At 34.7% G+C, this 16,084-nt stretch overlaps 2 protein-coding genes and 1 pseudogene across 3 annotated transcripts; 2 read left to right on the forward strand and 1 right to left on the reverse strand.

The window, feature by feature from the left end:
• Nucleotides 1–773: 773 nt before the first annotated feature.
• On the forward strand, nucleotides 774–6,789 carry LOC143563250 (cyclin-dependent kinase C-1-like). The gene is made up of 12 exons (XM_077050838.1): nucleotides 774–944; nucleotides 1,878–1,959; nucleotides 2,084–2,174; nucleotides 2,256–2,285; nucleotides 2,433–2,542; nucleotides 3,081–3,153; nucleotides 3,245–3,365; nucleotides 3,446–3,563; nucleotides 4,768–4,907; nucleotides 5,004–5,061; nucleotides 5,936–6,006; nucleotides 6,080–6,789. Exons 1-12 carry the CDS (start codon nucleotides 835–837, stop codon nucleotides 6,615–6,617), a joined length of 1,542 nt encoding a protein of 513 aa, XP_076906953.1. The 5' UTR covers nucleotides 774–834; the 3' UTR covers nucleotides 6,618–6,789.
• Nucleotides 6,790–9,455: 2,666 nt separating this feature from the next.
• LOC143563239 (F-box/FBD/LRR-repeat protein At1g13570-like) lies at nucleotides 9,456–10,208 on the forward strand. Its single transcript, XM_077050831.1, has one exon. It carries the CDS (start codon nucleotides 9,456–9,458, stop codon nucleotides 10,206–10,208), a length of 753 nt encoding a protein of 250 aa, XP_076906946.1.
• Nucleotides 10,209–13,280: 3,072 nt separating this feature from the next.
• LOC143563223 (tubulin beta-1 chain-like) lies at nucleotides 13,281–15,357 on the reverse strand (annotated as a pseudogene). The gene is made up of 3 exons (XR_013140626.1): nucleotides 14,826–15,357; nucleotides 14,062–14,331; nucleotides 13,281–13,969 (listed from the first exon to the last, which is right to left on the reverse strand). The product of XR_013140626.1 is annotated as a tubulin beta-1 chain-like (transcript).
• Nucleotides 15,358–16,084: the final 727 nt, after the last annotated feature.

Below are 16,084 nucleotides of genomic sequence, written 5' to 3' on the forward strand. Positions count from 1 at the left end.
AAGTGTAACATCATTAGCCATAAACAATCGATTCATGTTGAAGGGAGATGCATACATGACGGCCCTGTCATTATTAATAAGTCGGTTTCTTAACGAGTGAAAGATGCAAAACTACTATCGAGCCGGGGGTCTCACCGGAAGCAGCATCTCTATCCTTATGGGGTAGAGGTAAGGCTGTCTACATCTTACCCTCCTCAGACCCTACCATAGCTTTGCTATTGGTGGGATATACTGAGTACGATGATGATGATGTTTCTTAACGAGTGAAAAAGGTGAAGAAACATTATGTTATTTAAAGTTGATTTTGATAATTAATAAGGCTTTCAACTCAATTAACTAGAAATACTCAGATTCGGTTATACAACAAATGAATCGTGATAGATAGTGGATAGGTTGAATCTAATGTTCTCTTTCTTCGCGTAAGGCTTCTATTCATTCTTTCCCAAAGACCTGCATTTAGGGAATTAATTATATAGTAAAAAAACGATGTTATGAATTGTAGTATGCGGGTGGATTTAACATCAACATAAATATACAAGACAATAAAGCATGAATTTTCTCAAATTACACTATACCCTTACAACATGCCCCCCTCCAATCTAATATAAGAGTGGATTTAGCATCAACATCATTTAAACCCTATCGGTAGCCATACCGTAACGAACCGAACATCTACCGACCAAACATCAATATACGGGTATTTTTTTATTAAAAAGTAAAACTTAGTTTTGACCTATTGCTACATAGTACACACAAATTCCTCACAAACACTCCCAATTACTACCCGCCGCTTCCGCAAACTCCGACCACCGGTTGCCGGAAAACAAGAGACACATGGCCGGCGCGGCGTACGGTCAGCTTAATCTCGAAGAATCACCGTCGTGGGGTTCTCGTAGCGTAGACTGTTTCGAGAAACTGGAACAAATTGGCGAAGGAACATACGGGTGGGTATTAATTTCTCTTGCCCTAATTTCAACATTATCATTTGTTTATAATAATACGATTGTTTGTTTCCCCCTATTTCAATCAATTCATTTATTTGTATATTAGGGTTTCCGGTTACAGATTGTGCGTATTAGTACTCCTTAAATGATTTGTTATTGGTTATATATATATATATATATATATATATATGGATTAGAAACTTGTTATCAATTGGTTTATGTTTACAGTTGTCAAGTATATTAACTGGATCTGAAGCTCAAAGAATATTATTGTTTTCCTAGGGATAGATTTAGCATCTAAATTAAACATGATAGGAGGAAAATTGTATGTTTGTGTATATGTATGGTCAGTTTATTAATTATTAAATTGCACATTTATAAAATTATTCTTCTTTTTGGCAAGCTGATGGTTAATTGTTAATATTAATACACCACGGCACGATTATAAGTTTATTTGTTTGGAGCTATTATGGTAGCATACTAGTATATGTTCCACACTTAATGCTACTAATATGCTTGTATTTGTTTCTCGTGTTGTACTTGTGCTAATAGAATTTGTTACTTCCAGTAGTTTTATGGCTCTTTTGGCTATACACGTGCTGTTTAGCTGAGCTTATGTTTTAGCTTGTATATATGCATGTTTTAAACGTGTTTAGAGCCTTTTATGGATCTTGATTCCACTTGGACGTGTAGTTCGGTACGACTGTATATCGTCGAGTTAAATGCTTTTGTCAGTGTATGTGCTTTCCAAGTATGACGCACATGGTGATACGAATGCAGCATGTGTATTCCGATTGCCAATATCTTTTCGTGTATACCGCTGTTTCTAGAACCAAATCTCTACTTTTTTGTTTGTTGGATTAGACATAAATCTTTATTTTTTTGTTTCTTTTGTAGGGTTTTCTTATATTTTTTTTTTGTGTTTTCTCTCAGTCAAGTATACATGGCCAGAGAGATAAAAACTGGTGAAATTGTTGCTTTAAAGAAGATACGAATGGACAATGAAAAAGAAGGGGTACATTTCTTCCTATGAGTCAAATTTTATGTGGCTAATGTTTCTTAAGTGTGCTCTTTTTTTGCAAAAAAGAAAAAAAATCTCGATGCATATCACTCTTTTAATTGTTGTCTTCTTTATGTAGTTTCCTATAACTGCCATACGTGAAATCAAAATTTTAAAGAAGCTTCAGCATGAGAATGTTATTAAGTTAAAAGAGATTGTGACCTCGCCAGGTAATTATGTTACCATTTTTCATTGCGACAATTATTTACCTGTAAATTTTACATTCTCAAACATTTCAATTCTTGTTACAGGTCCTGAGGTTGATGAGCATGGGAAATCAGGTGATTGTTTTTATATGACTATTTTTCCCCTCTTGCCAATTTTTATTTATATTATAGGGTTTTAACTTATATACTTATAAAGGTGACATTCTCAACCCATTCTAGGAAAGTAATCAATGAATTGCAAATTGTGTTTCGAGGGTACAGGTGGTCACAAATACAAGGGCAGTATTTACATGGTTTTTGAATACATGGATCATGACTTAACAGGCCTTGCTGATCGTCCTGGATTGAGATTTACAATACCGCAAATCAAGGTAATAAATTAAAAATTAATGTAATTAATGTATGTAGCAACACAATGATGTTGCAAAATGAGTGAGTCGGATAACGGGTCAAAATTGGTAATTTATTAATGAAGGTGATTTTACACCATCCTTTTTATGTGACCCGGCACCATATATTAATTGACCATTTTGTCCTTAAACCAGAGAGAGGGTGATATAGGAGCTAAAATAGTTTAAGGGTAAATTGGTAAAGTACCAACATAATATTGTGGTGGTGGGCACATAAAAATGATTTGTATAAATTTCCACCCTGTTGAGATGGGCCGACTCGGGCTGGTTAACCATAAAAAGTTTCAAATACTTTATAAATAGTGTGCCAATATGATTACATCAATAATAACCTATTTTCTTTTGAAAATAAAGCTGATCTAGGAGGTTTTATACATCAAAAATCCATTTTTAATGTTAACCATTTTGACTCGCTAGAGATTAACCATAACCCGTATCAGCTCTTTCACAAATAAACGGGCCATCAACGTATCTAACTCATGACGATGCTTATTTGCAGTGTTATATGAAACAATTACTGACTGGACTTCACTATTGTCATGTTAATCAAGTACTTCACCGGGACATAAAAGGTAATTGCCAATTTGCAATAATAAAATTCTTTAAATACCAATTATATTGTTCTCTTATTTATTGCTTATATGCTTTAAACTTATCTTTCAGGTTCAAATCTTCTTATTGATAATGAGGGGAATCTAAAACTTGCTGATTTTGGATTAGCACGGTCATACTCCAGTGACCATAAGGGTAATCTCACAAATCGGGTTATTACTTTGTGGTATAGGTAAGTAATTCTTAATTGCATCAATACACTGTTTATCAACTATCTGTATCATCTCAGTTTTGTAACTGTTTTTTTAACAGGCCTCCGGAATTATTGCTTGGAGCTACAAAATATGGTCCGTCTGTTGACATGTGGTCAGTTGGTTGTATCTTTGCGGAACTTTTGAATGGAAAACCAATCTTAACTGGTAAAAATGAGGTCAGTCATGTAACTAATTATCTTTTGTTCTCTTAACTTCCCATATTCACTCAACCTATTCATTTAAATTAATTTATATAATAAAATGATCTCATATATAATATTTTCTTGTGTGTTAACCTTTTCATGTGAAAGTATTACTTAACTAATTGTTACATATCTATTGTTTTTAGTCTTCTTTAAATGTTGAAAGTTGAAACCAATATATTTCACTCGTTATATTATGACTTCATTTTAGGAGTGATATTTTTCTTACTAGAAGTGTTAATTAAGTTTCATATTTTCACCTAGAAAAAATACACTCACTGCAAATGAAGTAAGAAAGTTGATTTAACCTGTTTTTTTCATTTCTACATAAACTATACTTTAGTCAGCATTCTGCATTATACCTTGACTAAATTTTGGGCTGAGAAAATGCTAAAAGGAATAATGTGACAGGTCGTATGGGTATAAACCTTTTCTTGTATTCAGTAAAGTTATATCATGTCATGCTTGATGCGCATTTTAGAAGCTAATGAAAATGTCTTAAATAGTCTCTTGGCCCCCAAATTTATATGCCTCTCTATGCAACATCGACATGTTGATAGTTTATTCTGTTATTTGATTGGATATCAATTTTTATACAATAGCATGTGATGATGTTGAAACACAGCGAAGCCGAAACTTATGAACGTCCATGTCACTTGTCCATTCTTATTTTGAAAATCACAATCTCTTCGACCTATAAATTGAAAGTTATTCAAATTTCAAAATAAAGGTGGTAGATCTTGAGATTTGGATATGAAATAAAATAAAATAAAATAGTTAAGTTTTGTATGGAGAAAGAAAGCGGGTGGGTACCCAACATGGACAAATTTCCTTATATGTTTACTATAGAGCTAAGTTTTTCACTATCTCATATGTAAGTGTGTAACGGTGGACATTGATTTGTACCCAGATTCTGCAATAAAGCAAAAGATAATGTTATAGAGGGGTATATCAGTACTTTTCCTTAATATAATATCATCCATTCCTCTTTTTAGCATATTCTTTTCCATATTTACCCCATTTATGATAAGATACAACTCATATTGATCCTTGATTCCTTTCACATGTAGACAGGATGAAATTGTCACCTATAAATTGGTTTAATTATCATACTCGTGTTCTTACATCATGATGATATGGATTGAAAATTTAAATATTTTGGTTACATTTGTTGCAGCCTGAGCAATTGAACAAAATATATGAGCTATGTGGGTCTCCTGATGAGGTTAACTGGCCTGGAGTTTCTAGAACCCCTTGGTACAACAAGTTTAAACCAAGTAGGCAGATGAAGAGGCGCGTCAGGGAGGTTTTCAGACAGTTGAGCACATTCCATGCTTACGCTTCAGTTTAAGTATTAACTCTTAATTATAAATGAAAAGGTTTGAATTTATTTTGGCCATTTTCCCTTTGCAGCTTTGATCGAAATGCCCTTGAGCTGTTGGAGAAAATGTTGACTCTTGATCCCTCACAGGTATGTTTTTATTTGTCATAACGTCCATCGTGATGTGACAATTTCGACCCAAATATTTCTCGACAGGTTGAACCGGTTAAGTTTTATCATTACAATGTTAAAAAACAGCGAAAAAGAAAACGGATGTGTTGAATGAGTCAAAAGGGTCGATAGTCAACCTAAGTGTTTTTTTTAATGCATGAAAACATCTTAAATCATTTTATTCAAAAAAATTAAATTATTGAATTAATGTGTTAAATTTTAACACACTAGATATTTACAAATAACAACTTAGGATATAGTGTTTTGGGTCAATTCAACCTGACTAGTGTTGGGTTCGTAGGCCTTGGGCTGATTGACCGAGATTGCGAGAAAAGAATAATCTAGTTGACGTGGTGGACGTAGGTCAGTTTAGAACAAACCACGCTAAATCCCTGTATAGTTTATTGTTTCGTTCGTGTTAGTGTGCCAAAGTTTACTCGTTTTGGCTTGTTACCAAACGGGCACATTGTATGTCTCCTTTACTTGCAATTCTGCGTGTAATTAAATGAAAGCGGCAAGTTTGTGACTTCGTTCTTTGTCTCTGTGGATTGGCCATTTCAACCACTTCAACCCAAAACTGAAACCTTTAACCCTTTACGTCACAGTGGTTTCATTTTTTTGTGTTTTAATTATAAAGATTGATAATATGGTCATTTCATGAAAACTAACAGAGAAAATCTAACAAATTTAGTGACATCGATCAGAGTAGTTTAAAAAACAAAACCACATTGACTCAAAAGGGTTGAAGGTTTCAGTATTGGACTGAAGTAGTTAAAATGGACAAATCACAGGGACCAAAACTGAACTCAACTCTAAATGAAATATAAGGTCTTTTAAATCTTGTTTTGTGTAGAGGATATCTGCTAAAGATGCATTGGATGCTGAATATTTCTGGGCAGACCCGTTGCCTTGTGACCCAAAAAGGTACCACTAAATGCCCATTTGATCGGGGTGACCAAAATTGACTTACACAATTTCTGTATATTGATTTTACCAGTTTGCCAAAGTATGAATCCTCACATGAATTCCAAACCAAAAAGAAACGACAACAGCGTCAAAACGAAGAACAAGCTAAAAGGCAAAAACTCCAACACCCACAACGGCATGCCCGCTTGCCACCCGTCCAACAATTGGGCCAAGCCCATTCTCAGCCCTGGGCCGGCGGTCATAACCATCCAGGTCAAGCTCCCCTTGCCACAGGTGGGCCCACCCATCACCAATATGGTAAGCCACGTGGCCCTCCTGGTGGGCCCAACCGCTACCCGCCAACTGGCAACCCTAATGCAAACGTAGGTGGGTATTATTCTGATCGACCAACTGGTCAAGGTGGTGTGGGGTTTGGTAGTGGGCCGTATCCTCCACAAGCTCGGGCCCCGTCTGGTGGTGGGCCTAGAGGATCTTCTTCAGGTTATGGTGTGGGGCCGCCTAATTATCCACAAAACGTTCCATATGGTGGGAGTTCTGGAGGTGGGGGTAGAGGCCCGAATGCGGGGGGTAACCGAAACCAGTCGTACAACTGGCAGCAACAGCAATAGTGTATCAGTGGATGGGAAAGAGTTTTGAAGAAGAGTTGACTTTGGTTGACTTTTGTATGCAAGTTTGTGATGGATACATGTACAGCTTTTTTTTTCAAGCCTAGTTATTTAAGGTGTATTGCATTGTAATTGATTTTTGAATAATTTTTTGCCCTTTGACCTTTCTTAGTTTATTTATCTTTTATTTTTATAACTTGATAAAAGATAAAAGTAACTCAACTCAACCCTACTCTTTTTTAAGTGAAAGAACTGCAACTGTTTCTTAAAACTTTTTGTGAAGAATTTTTAAACTTCCAAACTAAATCCTTGCAATCGTGACCCAAAGTGAAAGAAGTTCAAAAAGTAAAAGTTTTGAAGAAGTTGCAATAGTTCAATTTTATTTATTTCTGAATAAGATTATAAATAAAGGGTTTGAATTAATTACAAATTAAATTAACAAATTAACGTGCTAACTGTGCAAATCAAGTATGTAATTATATATATAACATAGTGTAATTATAGTGTAGTGTAATTACAGCATAGTGTATGTAATTACACTACGATTTAATTACATAATTACACTATTTGATTTGCATTGTTAGCACAATTTTTTAGTTTGTACGTTAACTTTCCCCGCCGATCTGGCTAGTGTCCCTGATTTTAAAACAAAGTGTTACGACCTGAAGAAGTTCGACTGGTGATTCCACTTTTCCCTTCCTGCTCGTCTTGCCTAAAATAAATACAGTTGTGATGATTGTATCTAGTTGTTTGATACTTTTTTTAAACCAACTCATTTTGACATGCAGCGTTATAAAAATCGCTAGTCGGGCGATGAGGTGGGAACTAGCGATTAATCAGGATTAATCGGGATTAATCGGATCAGATTTTAATGTATAATTTTTAGTTTTATACATACACGCACACATTTTTATATGTAACTTTTAGTTTTATACATACACAAACACATTTTGGTCGGAATTTGACTAGAATCTCACTGAAAACCGCTGATTTTAGATCTAATCTGGCTAGAAATCGTTGATTTTGGCCAGAACTCATTAAGCCGATTAAGCTTGATTAATCTTGATTTTGGCCGGATTTGACCATTGACCGATTAATTGGCCGACTAGCCCAAAATTAATCATTGAAGTAGGAATAGCGATTAATCGGGGATTAATCGGTGCCTAGTCGATATTTTTGCAACACTATTGACATGTCTTTGACAACCCCATTCTAATCCAAACCAAAATAAGCTTCTTTATTCAAATGACCAGTATTTTAGCCCCACTATTTCCTTTTTAAAGTATTTTAGCTCTGCCATTTCCTTGTTAAAAGGGCGTTACCACGTTACCATTTTCCCCTTTACTGCCCGTGAGCTCCGACGAGGTGTTAAAGCCTTGTTATCACACCACATCACTTTTGCATCCCATGTTGAAGCTCCACAACAACTTGTCTTATTATTATTATTATTATTATTATTATTATTATTATTATTATTTCCTTTTGTCTAGAACATTAGAATCCAACATTCCGACTTGCATCATTATGGGATTGTTAGAGCCAATGTTCCATTTTGAAGAGCGGAATCTAAGAAGCGAAAGGGAAGGCGTGAAGCCTCGATCCTAGCTAGTTCGATAGTATGTGTCGGTTCCGGACACATACTTCATGAAATGGTTCATGCATGTTTGTGTAAATGTTAGTACCATACTTCATGTAGGTGATGGTATTGCTCACTTTAATTGTAGATGCCCGGGTCAAGGCCTCAAAAAAATATCTTTTTTGTCTCACAACAAGGTGAGATTATATATGGGTGAGATTAAATGAAAACTCCCTTAAAGAGAAAACGTAAAATCTCCTAAAGAATTAATCTTAACCTTTATTAAAAAAAAATTTTGTAGTTTTTTTCCAATATTCTTATATTTTGATATTGTTCCTAAAAAAAAAACTCGTCGGTTTAGTGCACATGTGTAATAGTGTGTATTGCCTATATGCAAGGGTGTTGTATTACATAGATACAACACTATTGCACATATTTGATACACACTATTGTATATATGAACATAAGACTAATATACGCATCGAATACACAATAGCACATATGTGTAATACAACAATTGATGTTCATGTGTACTACACCGACTTTTATATATATATATATATATATATATATATATATATATATATATATATATATATATTGCATATAATACAACACTACTACACATATACAATACACAAATATTGAATATATGCAATTAAACACTATTAAACATAAAAATACACATTAATACACATGTGTAATACAACAATATCGCCCAGTAATACCTTTGTGCATTACAACTTTTTTTTTTGTTTAGTGAAGACTAAAGAGTAACAAAATATAACTATATACGTTTGTGTATTACAACGTTTTTTTTTTTTTTTGTTTAGTGAAGACTGAAGAGTAACAAAATATAACTATAATGGAAAAAATGGAAATTTGAATTATTATTTTTTAATTAAAAATACTTGTTTAGAAGTTTTTAAGTCAATCTCTAACGATAAATGATAATGATGAGTTTTCTTTGATCCTCTTCATATATGTATATATAAACTATATATGTAAAAAGTTAAATATTTAACTTTGTGAAATAGAGAAAGAGAGGAGGTCCGTCGGACCGTCAGGGAACCTCCATCCGCAGCCAAGTTGCTGACGGTTTCAGGTTAGAATTAATTAATATATATGGTTTTGGAATGAAGGTTTTTTTACAAATATGAAATTTTAACTCTATTTCTTGTATACTTATGTAACATATGTTTTGGCTCATTGACAATGACCAAATACGAAATTGATTAATATATTTCATGCATGTTCTTAGAATAATGGAAGGGAGACATAAAACATCTAAGTTTGCACTACAAGATTTTATCAGCAACATGCCGGATATTGTCATAACTAATATTCTGGACCGATTGCCTTTACAAGAAGCAGTGCGGACTGGTGTCTCGTCGGGTAACTGGAGGCTTAAGTGGACTATGCTTAGCCAACTCGTAATTGAAGGCAAGTTCTTTGAGTATTTAAGAAACACAAAAGGCAAACATAATGTTTTGAAAATTATAAGCATTGTTCTTCTTCAGCTTAAAGGTACCATTACAAAATTCGTCCTCTCGGTAGATTACCTATTGCATGCTGAAGATGAAGATATCAGTCACTGGATTTTGTTATTATCTAGAAAAGGAATTAAGGACCTCACTATCAAGATTTTTGTTGGATCACCACTTTTGATGCCTATCCATTTTTTCTCGTGTTTAGAGTTGAAACATTTGAAACTTTATGATTGTTGTCTTCATCCGCCACCTAGTTTTCATGGTTTTCCAAACCTAATGAGCTTTGAGTGGCAATATGGAGAAGACAATGAACTCGGGGACTTTTATTCTCGGTGTCTTTCACTTGAGATTTTGAAACTCGATGAAGTTCTTTTTCAAGGCAAAGTAAAACTAGTTGATATTGCTAAACTTGAAAATCTCAAATTATTATATTTACACTTATGTGATCTTGACATCACAAGTTCCATTACAATCTTTGAGCATCTAGGTTCTCTTCCAAAACTTCAAGAGCTTCGTTTAGATTTTTGACATTGCGAGGTAATGCTCACCTGTGTCTTTGAAGTTTAGTCTAGTTTTTTCATAATCTAATAACTTATATTCCCTATTTGTAATGAGAAAAATAAAAAAAGGAAATGTGGACACTTTTAATGGGACGGGGGGAGTACGTAATAGTGCCTAGTATAATCTAAAACGACCATAGTACTAGTTTATGGCTTTATGATTTCTTTCTCTAACCATTTTTCTTGTAGTTGATTGAAGGTAGTGCTAACAAGAGGTTCTCTACCGTCTTTCCCTGTCTCAAGGCTCTTAAATTATCAGGAATATGTTTAGACAATGGTATGAAGTTATCATGTGCTTTTAAATTGATTAGGAGTATCCCGAATCTACATACGCTTGAAATCACAGCATATAAGTGGGTATGTATCATATTATCTGTCTTATAGTCTCATATATAGTTTTGCATGTAGTTTAATGCTAGTTAGCTATTCTTGCAGGATGTTGCATCGCTCCCACTAGTAGACTGGAATACAACGGCGTCGGAATCTGACACACATTTCCAACCCATTTCCGACGTAAAGTGCAACAATAATTTTTTGTCGTAGGTTCCGACATACTTGCGACAAAAAAAACAAGTTGCGTCAGATGTGTGTTGGAAATTCCGACTCATTATCCAACCACCCCCTAAGACGAATGCTAAATAACCCAACCCCCACCTACAACATAATATTTGTAACCAATATGGTTCCATTTATCAACCACTTTGAAAACGGTTCGTAAAATGTTGAAGGAATGAATGAACTTTCTAATATTCAATTTCAAATGAAAATCAATTTTAAATGAAATTGGGAGATGAATTTTGGGGAAAATTATAAATTAGGGTTTTGCTGTTTAAGGATTGTTGGATAGTGGTTGTGGTAACGATGGTTTTAGTGAGGAGAGTGGGTTGATCTGTTGGGTAGGGGTGGTGACTGGTGATCAGTGGGATGAGAGAGAGAGTGTGTGTGAGAAATGAGTATTTTTTTTTTTAAAAGCCAAATCGTTAGTCTAATTACACAAACAGTCATTAAATGGGTAAAATGACCACACTGGCCGCACATGACCATATTTAACGAAAACATTTAGCTGGGTTAGTACCAAAGGACGTAACGAGAGCAGAATTTGAAACATGAAATACATCTTGTGTCATTAAGTTTGCCAAAGAACGTCTAATGAAAAAACGTGTAAACATAAAGGATCTATTTTGCCATTTTTTCTTGTTTTTTTAGTACAGTATGCAAGTGATAATATACATCTGTGTCAAAAACGTGTCGAAATTTTCCGACACATTTCCGACGCAACATTCTAATTTAGTATTTTATTAATACATTAATAATATAAATAATATAAGTTCTAACGCACTTCCGACGCAACGTTTATTTTGTAGAAAATGCGTAGCGAATGTATAGCAATTTGCTACGCATTTGCGACAACTTGAATTTGTTTAAGGAGGCTTCAACGTTTGAATTTTTCATCAATATTTTGTATAACTTCATCATATGGGTAACATTATAGTTATACAACTATAATGTTGAATATTTTCATTTTCCTTTATACAACTACGTACACACTTGTGTAACATTATAGTTATACATATAGAATAATAAAATGTTCTAAATTATAAGTTGTAATGGTATGCAGTTATAAAATATAGATAAATGATAAAATACAATAATCTTTAACGTTCAAAAATACCTATATTCACGAAATAGATCCATGAAATCATATCTCAACATCTTGAAATCATCAATACATACACAATTAATCATCGATTCACCGAAAAAAACAAATTTGGATCTTGTACGATAACCTGACTCATAACATGTATAAGTTTGTGAAGTAATAGTATTTCATGTATTATGAAGTTGTGTAAAAGATGGAATAAGAAAAAATAACGTCTAAATCTTGAAAAACGGATATAATTATTAGATTACTTATAAAATTATAAAAGAAGGTTGTAAGTTGTAGATTTTAATGGAAAATACGTATGTACGTAGGTATATAATATGTATAAGTTTATGAAGTAAAAGTATTTATTGTATAATGAAGTTGTACAAAAACTAGAATTAAAAAACAACTTTCGAATCTCGAAAATTGAAAATAAAATTATTTTGCTTCGGAAAGGTGTCAGAAAATTCCGACACAATTCCGACTCAAACATAATTTGCGTCAAAAATGCATCGGAATTACTTACTTGAAACCTTTTTTTGTAAAAAGAAAAGGGTCAAATGTTCAATGCTAGACTCGAACATGAGTCTTCCCTTAGAAAAACTCATTCACTATACTCACCTGCCAATTGAACCAAAAGACTATTGTAAACGTAGTCAACAAAAATAATATATATACATTATTTGGTTTTGTTTTACTCTATGCTAACTATAATTTTTAAAAGTTGTTAAAAGTGTCAAAAAAGTGTCGGAAAATTGCGACAAAATGTTGCGTCGGAATTCGTCATACTTTGCGTCGGAATTGTGTCAGAAAGGAATTTCCGACGAGGTTTTTTCTGACACGCGCATTGCGTCGGAATTGAGTAGGAACTGGTCGTTTGTGACGCGTTTCGGACGCATTTTGGCGTCACAACACTTTCAGTTTTCTAGTAGTGGTTGTTGGGTATGACAATTTGCTCTTAAAAAGCTTACCAGGCATTAAACACCGCCCTGTTTGGGGGCGCCAAGGGAAGTTAATAGCGGACACGTGAGTGTGGCAACGTGCGTTACTCTAGTATTTGTGGATATGCGTGTGGAGCTAATTGAACCAATCAAAAAACTCCATGTGGAGTGGGGCGCCAATCCACTACATGTAGCCTAAGAAAATCATTTCTTGAAATGTTATGTTCTCTAGTTGTATCGAAATACTTGACTAATGTGCCGCGGGTTGGTTACGAGTTTCTAAAACTAAACCTTTTGGATAATGTCTTAGTTAAGCATGAAATTAAATAATTCAACAGTAAAACTTTTATTTGTTTTTGGGGTGGGGTTGATACTTGATACAATAAAGATTTACAATAGAATGGATCCATCAATACATAACTCTTGAGTCTTGATCATTAGTACAAAATGGGTTGTGTGAAATTACCAATCACTCATCCTCTTCTTCCTCTTCTTCTTCATCATGACCACCATCGTCCGCGGTGGCATCCTGGTATTGGTGGTACTCCGCCACCAAATCATTCATATTGCTTTCCGTCTCCGTGAACTCCATCTCATCCATCCCTTCTCCAGTGTACCAATGCAAAAACGCCTTTCTCTTAAACATGGCTGTAAACTGTTCACTCACGCGCTTAAACATTTCTTGAATCGAAGTCGAGTTTCCAACGAATGTGGAAGACATTTTCATCCCGGTTGGTGGGATGTCACAAACGCTTGATTTAACGTTGTTTGGAATCCACTCAACAAAATACGAAGAGTTCTTGTTTTGGACGTTAATCATTTGTTCATCAACCTCTTTGGTGCTCATCTTACCTCTGAACATGGCCGATGCTGTTAGGTATCGGCCATGCCTAGGGTCAGCAGCACACATCATGTTCTTAGCATCCCACATTTGCTGAGTCAGCTCTGGGACGCTAAGAGAAACATATTGCTGGGACCCACGAGAGGTCAATGGTGCAAATCCTACCATGAAGAAATGGAGACGCGGGAATGGGATTAGGTTAACTGCTAGCTTTCGTAGGTCAGAGTTCAGTTGACCTGGAAACCTCAAGCAACACGTTACACCGCTCATGGTTATCGATATCAAATGATTCAAATCGCCAACTGTATTAAAACCAATCATATAATTGATTAGTTTCAAACTTTCACTTTCAGTAAATCATTGAGGAAATAATGTTCATGTAATGTATACTTACAACTTGGTGTGGTGAGCTTCAAAGTCCTAAAACAAATGTCATAAAGCGCCTCGTTGTCAAGGACCATACATTCATCAGCATTTCCGACCAATTGGTGTACAGAGAGCGTTGCATTGTACGGTTCAACAACCGTATCAGAAACCTTAGGGGAAGGGAAAACAGAGAATGTGAGCATCATCCTATCGGGGGATTCCTCTCGTATCTTAGAAATTAAGAGTGTCCCCATCCCTGATCCCGTGCCACCTCCAAGCGAGTGACATACTTGAAAACCTGCCACATGAACAACACCAACCCCAAATAGACCATATCAGAGAAAGAAATACATATGTTGATATGCATAAGATTATTATACATAGTCATACACATATACTTGTATGTGTGCATATAAAGAATGCATATACACTGCAAACACATATGCATCTATATGCATATTAATAGACATGTAAATATACGTATACATATGCATACGAATAGACCATAATAAAGGAATACACACACATATACATATAACATATGCATATACATAAACATATACACGCATATATACACATGCATATACATATAAATATATGTATACTGTATACATATACATAAATGTGTACTCGTACGTATATATACATGATGGCATATCATCATGTTATTTCATCCATATGCAAAAACATATAAACATATGTATACATATACATAAACGTGTGCGTGGTATACATGTACACATATATACACATAAGATTAAGCAATTGGTGTAATAACATAACATTACATACCTTGCAAAGCATCACAATTTTCAGCCTCCTTACGAACAACATCAAGAACCGAATCAATCAACTCAGCCCCTTCCGTATAATGTCCCTTCGCCCAATTATTACCCGCACCCGACTGCCCAAACACAAAATATCCGGCCTGAATATCTTCCCGTACATACCCGATCTAATACTGTCCATGGTCCCCGGTTCCAAATCCATAAGCACAGCTCGGGGAACATATCGACCGCCTGAGGCTTCATTGTAGTAAACATTTATTCGTTCAAGTTGCAACCCAGCGGTTGAACAATTGTATTGTCCAGTGGGATCGATGCCATGCTCGTCGCAGATGACTTCCCAAAACTTTGCACCGATCTGGTTGCCGCATTGGCCTCCTTGAATGTTTAGAATTTCTCTCATTTTTTGGGGATTTTAATGGGGATGAAAAGGTGGTGTGGGGGGTATTTGAAGGGTGATTTAGGGTCATATTGGCCAGAGGAAATTATGGGTCTATGCATTTTTAAGGTTCTTTTTGTTTGGTTGGTAGAAGGCTAAAAAAAAGTGTGTTGTTAAATTGATCATAACATTTGTTTTATCATTGTAACATCCATTGATGATTAAAAGCTTAGATTCATCGCAAGCGGAGATTAAAGTTGCTAGAATTTAAAAAAAAGTTTGTTTATATTAAGAATATCAAGGACTGTAGTTCTAGAGTTGCTAGTAATATTTGACTCGTCAACTAAATTTCTGGAAATGAATAGTAGTATTATGATATTTTTTATGAAAACTAATTTATAAAAGGAATTATAAAAATAGTGTTTTAAGTGAATACAAACAGACGGTATGCTAATTTATAAAAATAGTTTGAACTCTAGGATAAATACACTGATGGTTGAGGAAGGAGGCTACAAATTGGTAATTGAAAAGACAAAATAACTATGAATCCTTGAATTTTAGAAAGTATACACGTAATTTATATGCTATACATAGGTTGTATGAAATGCTTTATAATGAGACCATGAATCTCAAGGTGAGTGCTAGCTACTAAAGTTCTTTAGCAGTTTTCAAAAAATCATGGAATTGGACGTAAGCGCATTGGTCACTCTTTAATAAGACACGTGCCTTCTCATCGCCTAGGGCACATCTCTCCTCATCCGAGCGCCTAGATGTGCGCCTTGTGCACTTTTGACTGAAAAGCCATCATCAACGTTTTACTTATTCAAATGATCTTTAGTTAGAACAATAAAGGCGTTATTTTTAAAGATAACGGTGGAATTTAGAAG

This window comes from Bidens hawaiensis, unplaced genomic scaffold (genome assembly GCF_021521415.1).
Source record: "Bidens hawaiensis isolate Kalapana, Puna unplaced genomic scaffold, B.hawaiensis_p1.1 tig00021345_1, whole genome shotgun sequence".
Taxonomy (NCBI): domain Eukaryota; kingdom Viridiplantae; phylum Streptophyta; class Magnoliopsida; order Asterales; family Asteraceae; genus Bidens; species Bidens hawaiensis.

Excerpts from the sequence above, each read along its gene's own strand:
- LOC143563239 (XM_077050831.1), top strand. The coding sequence starts at position 9,456 with ATGGAAGGGAGACATAAAACATCTAAGTTTGCACTACAAGATTTTATC.
- LOC143563250 (XM_077050838.1), top strand. The coding sequence starts at position 835 with ATGGCCGGCGCGGCGTACGGTCAGCTTAATCTCGAAGAATCACCGTCG. Across the intron at positions 3,564-4,767 it reads TCTTAACTGGTAAAAATGAG|CCTGAGCAATTGAACAAAAT; the intron begins GTCAGTCATGTA and ends CATTTGTTGCAG. Across the intron at positions 4,908-5,003 it reads GTCAGGGAGGTTTTCAGACA|CTTTGATCGAAATGCCCTTG; the intron begins GTTGAGCACATT and ends TTCCCTTTGCAG.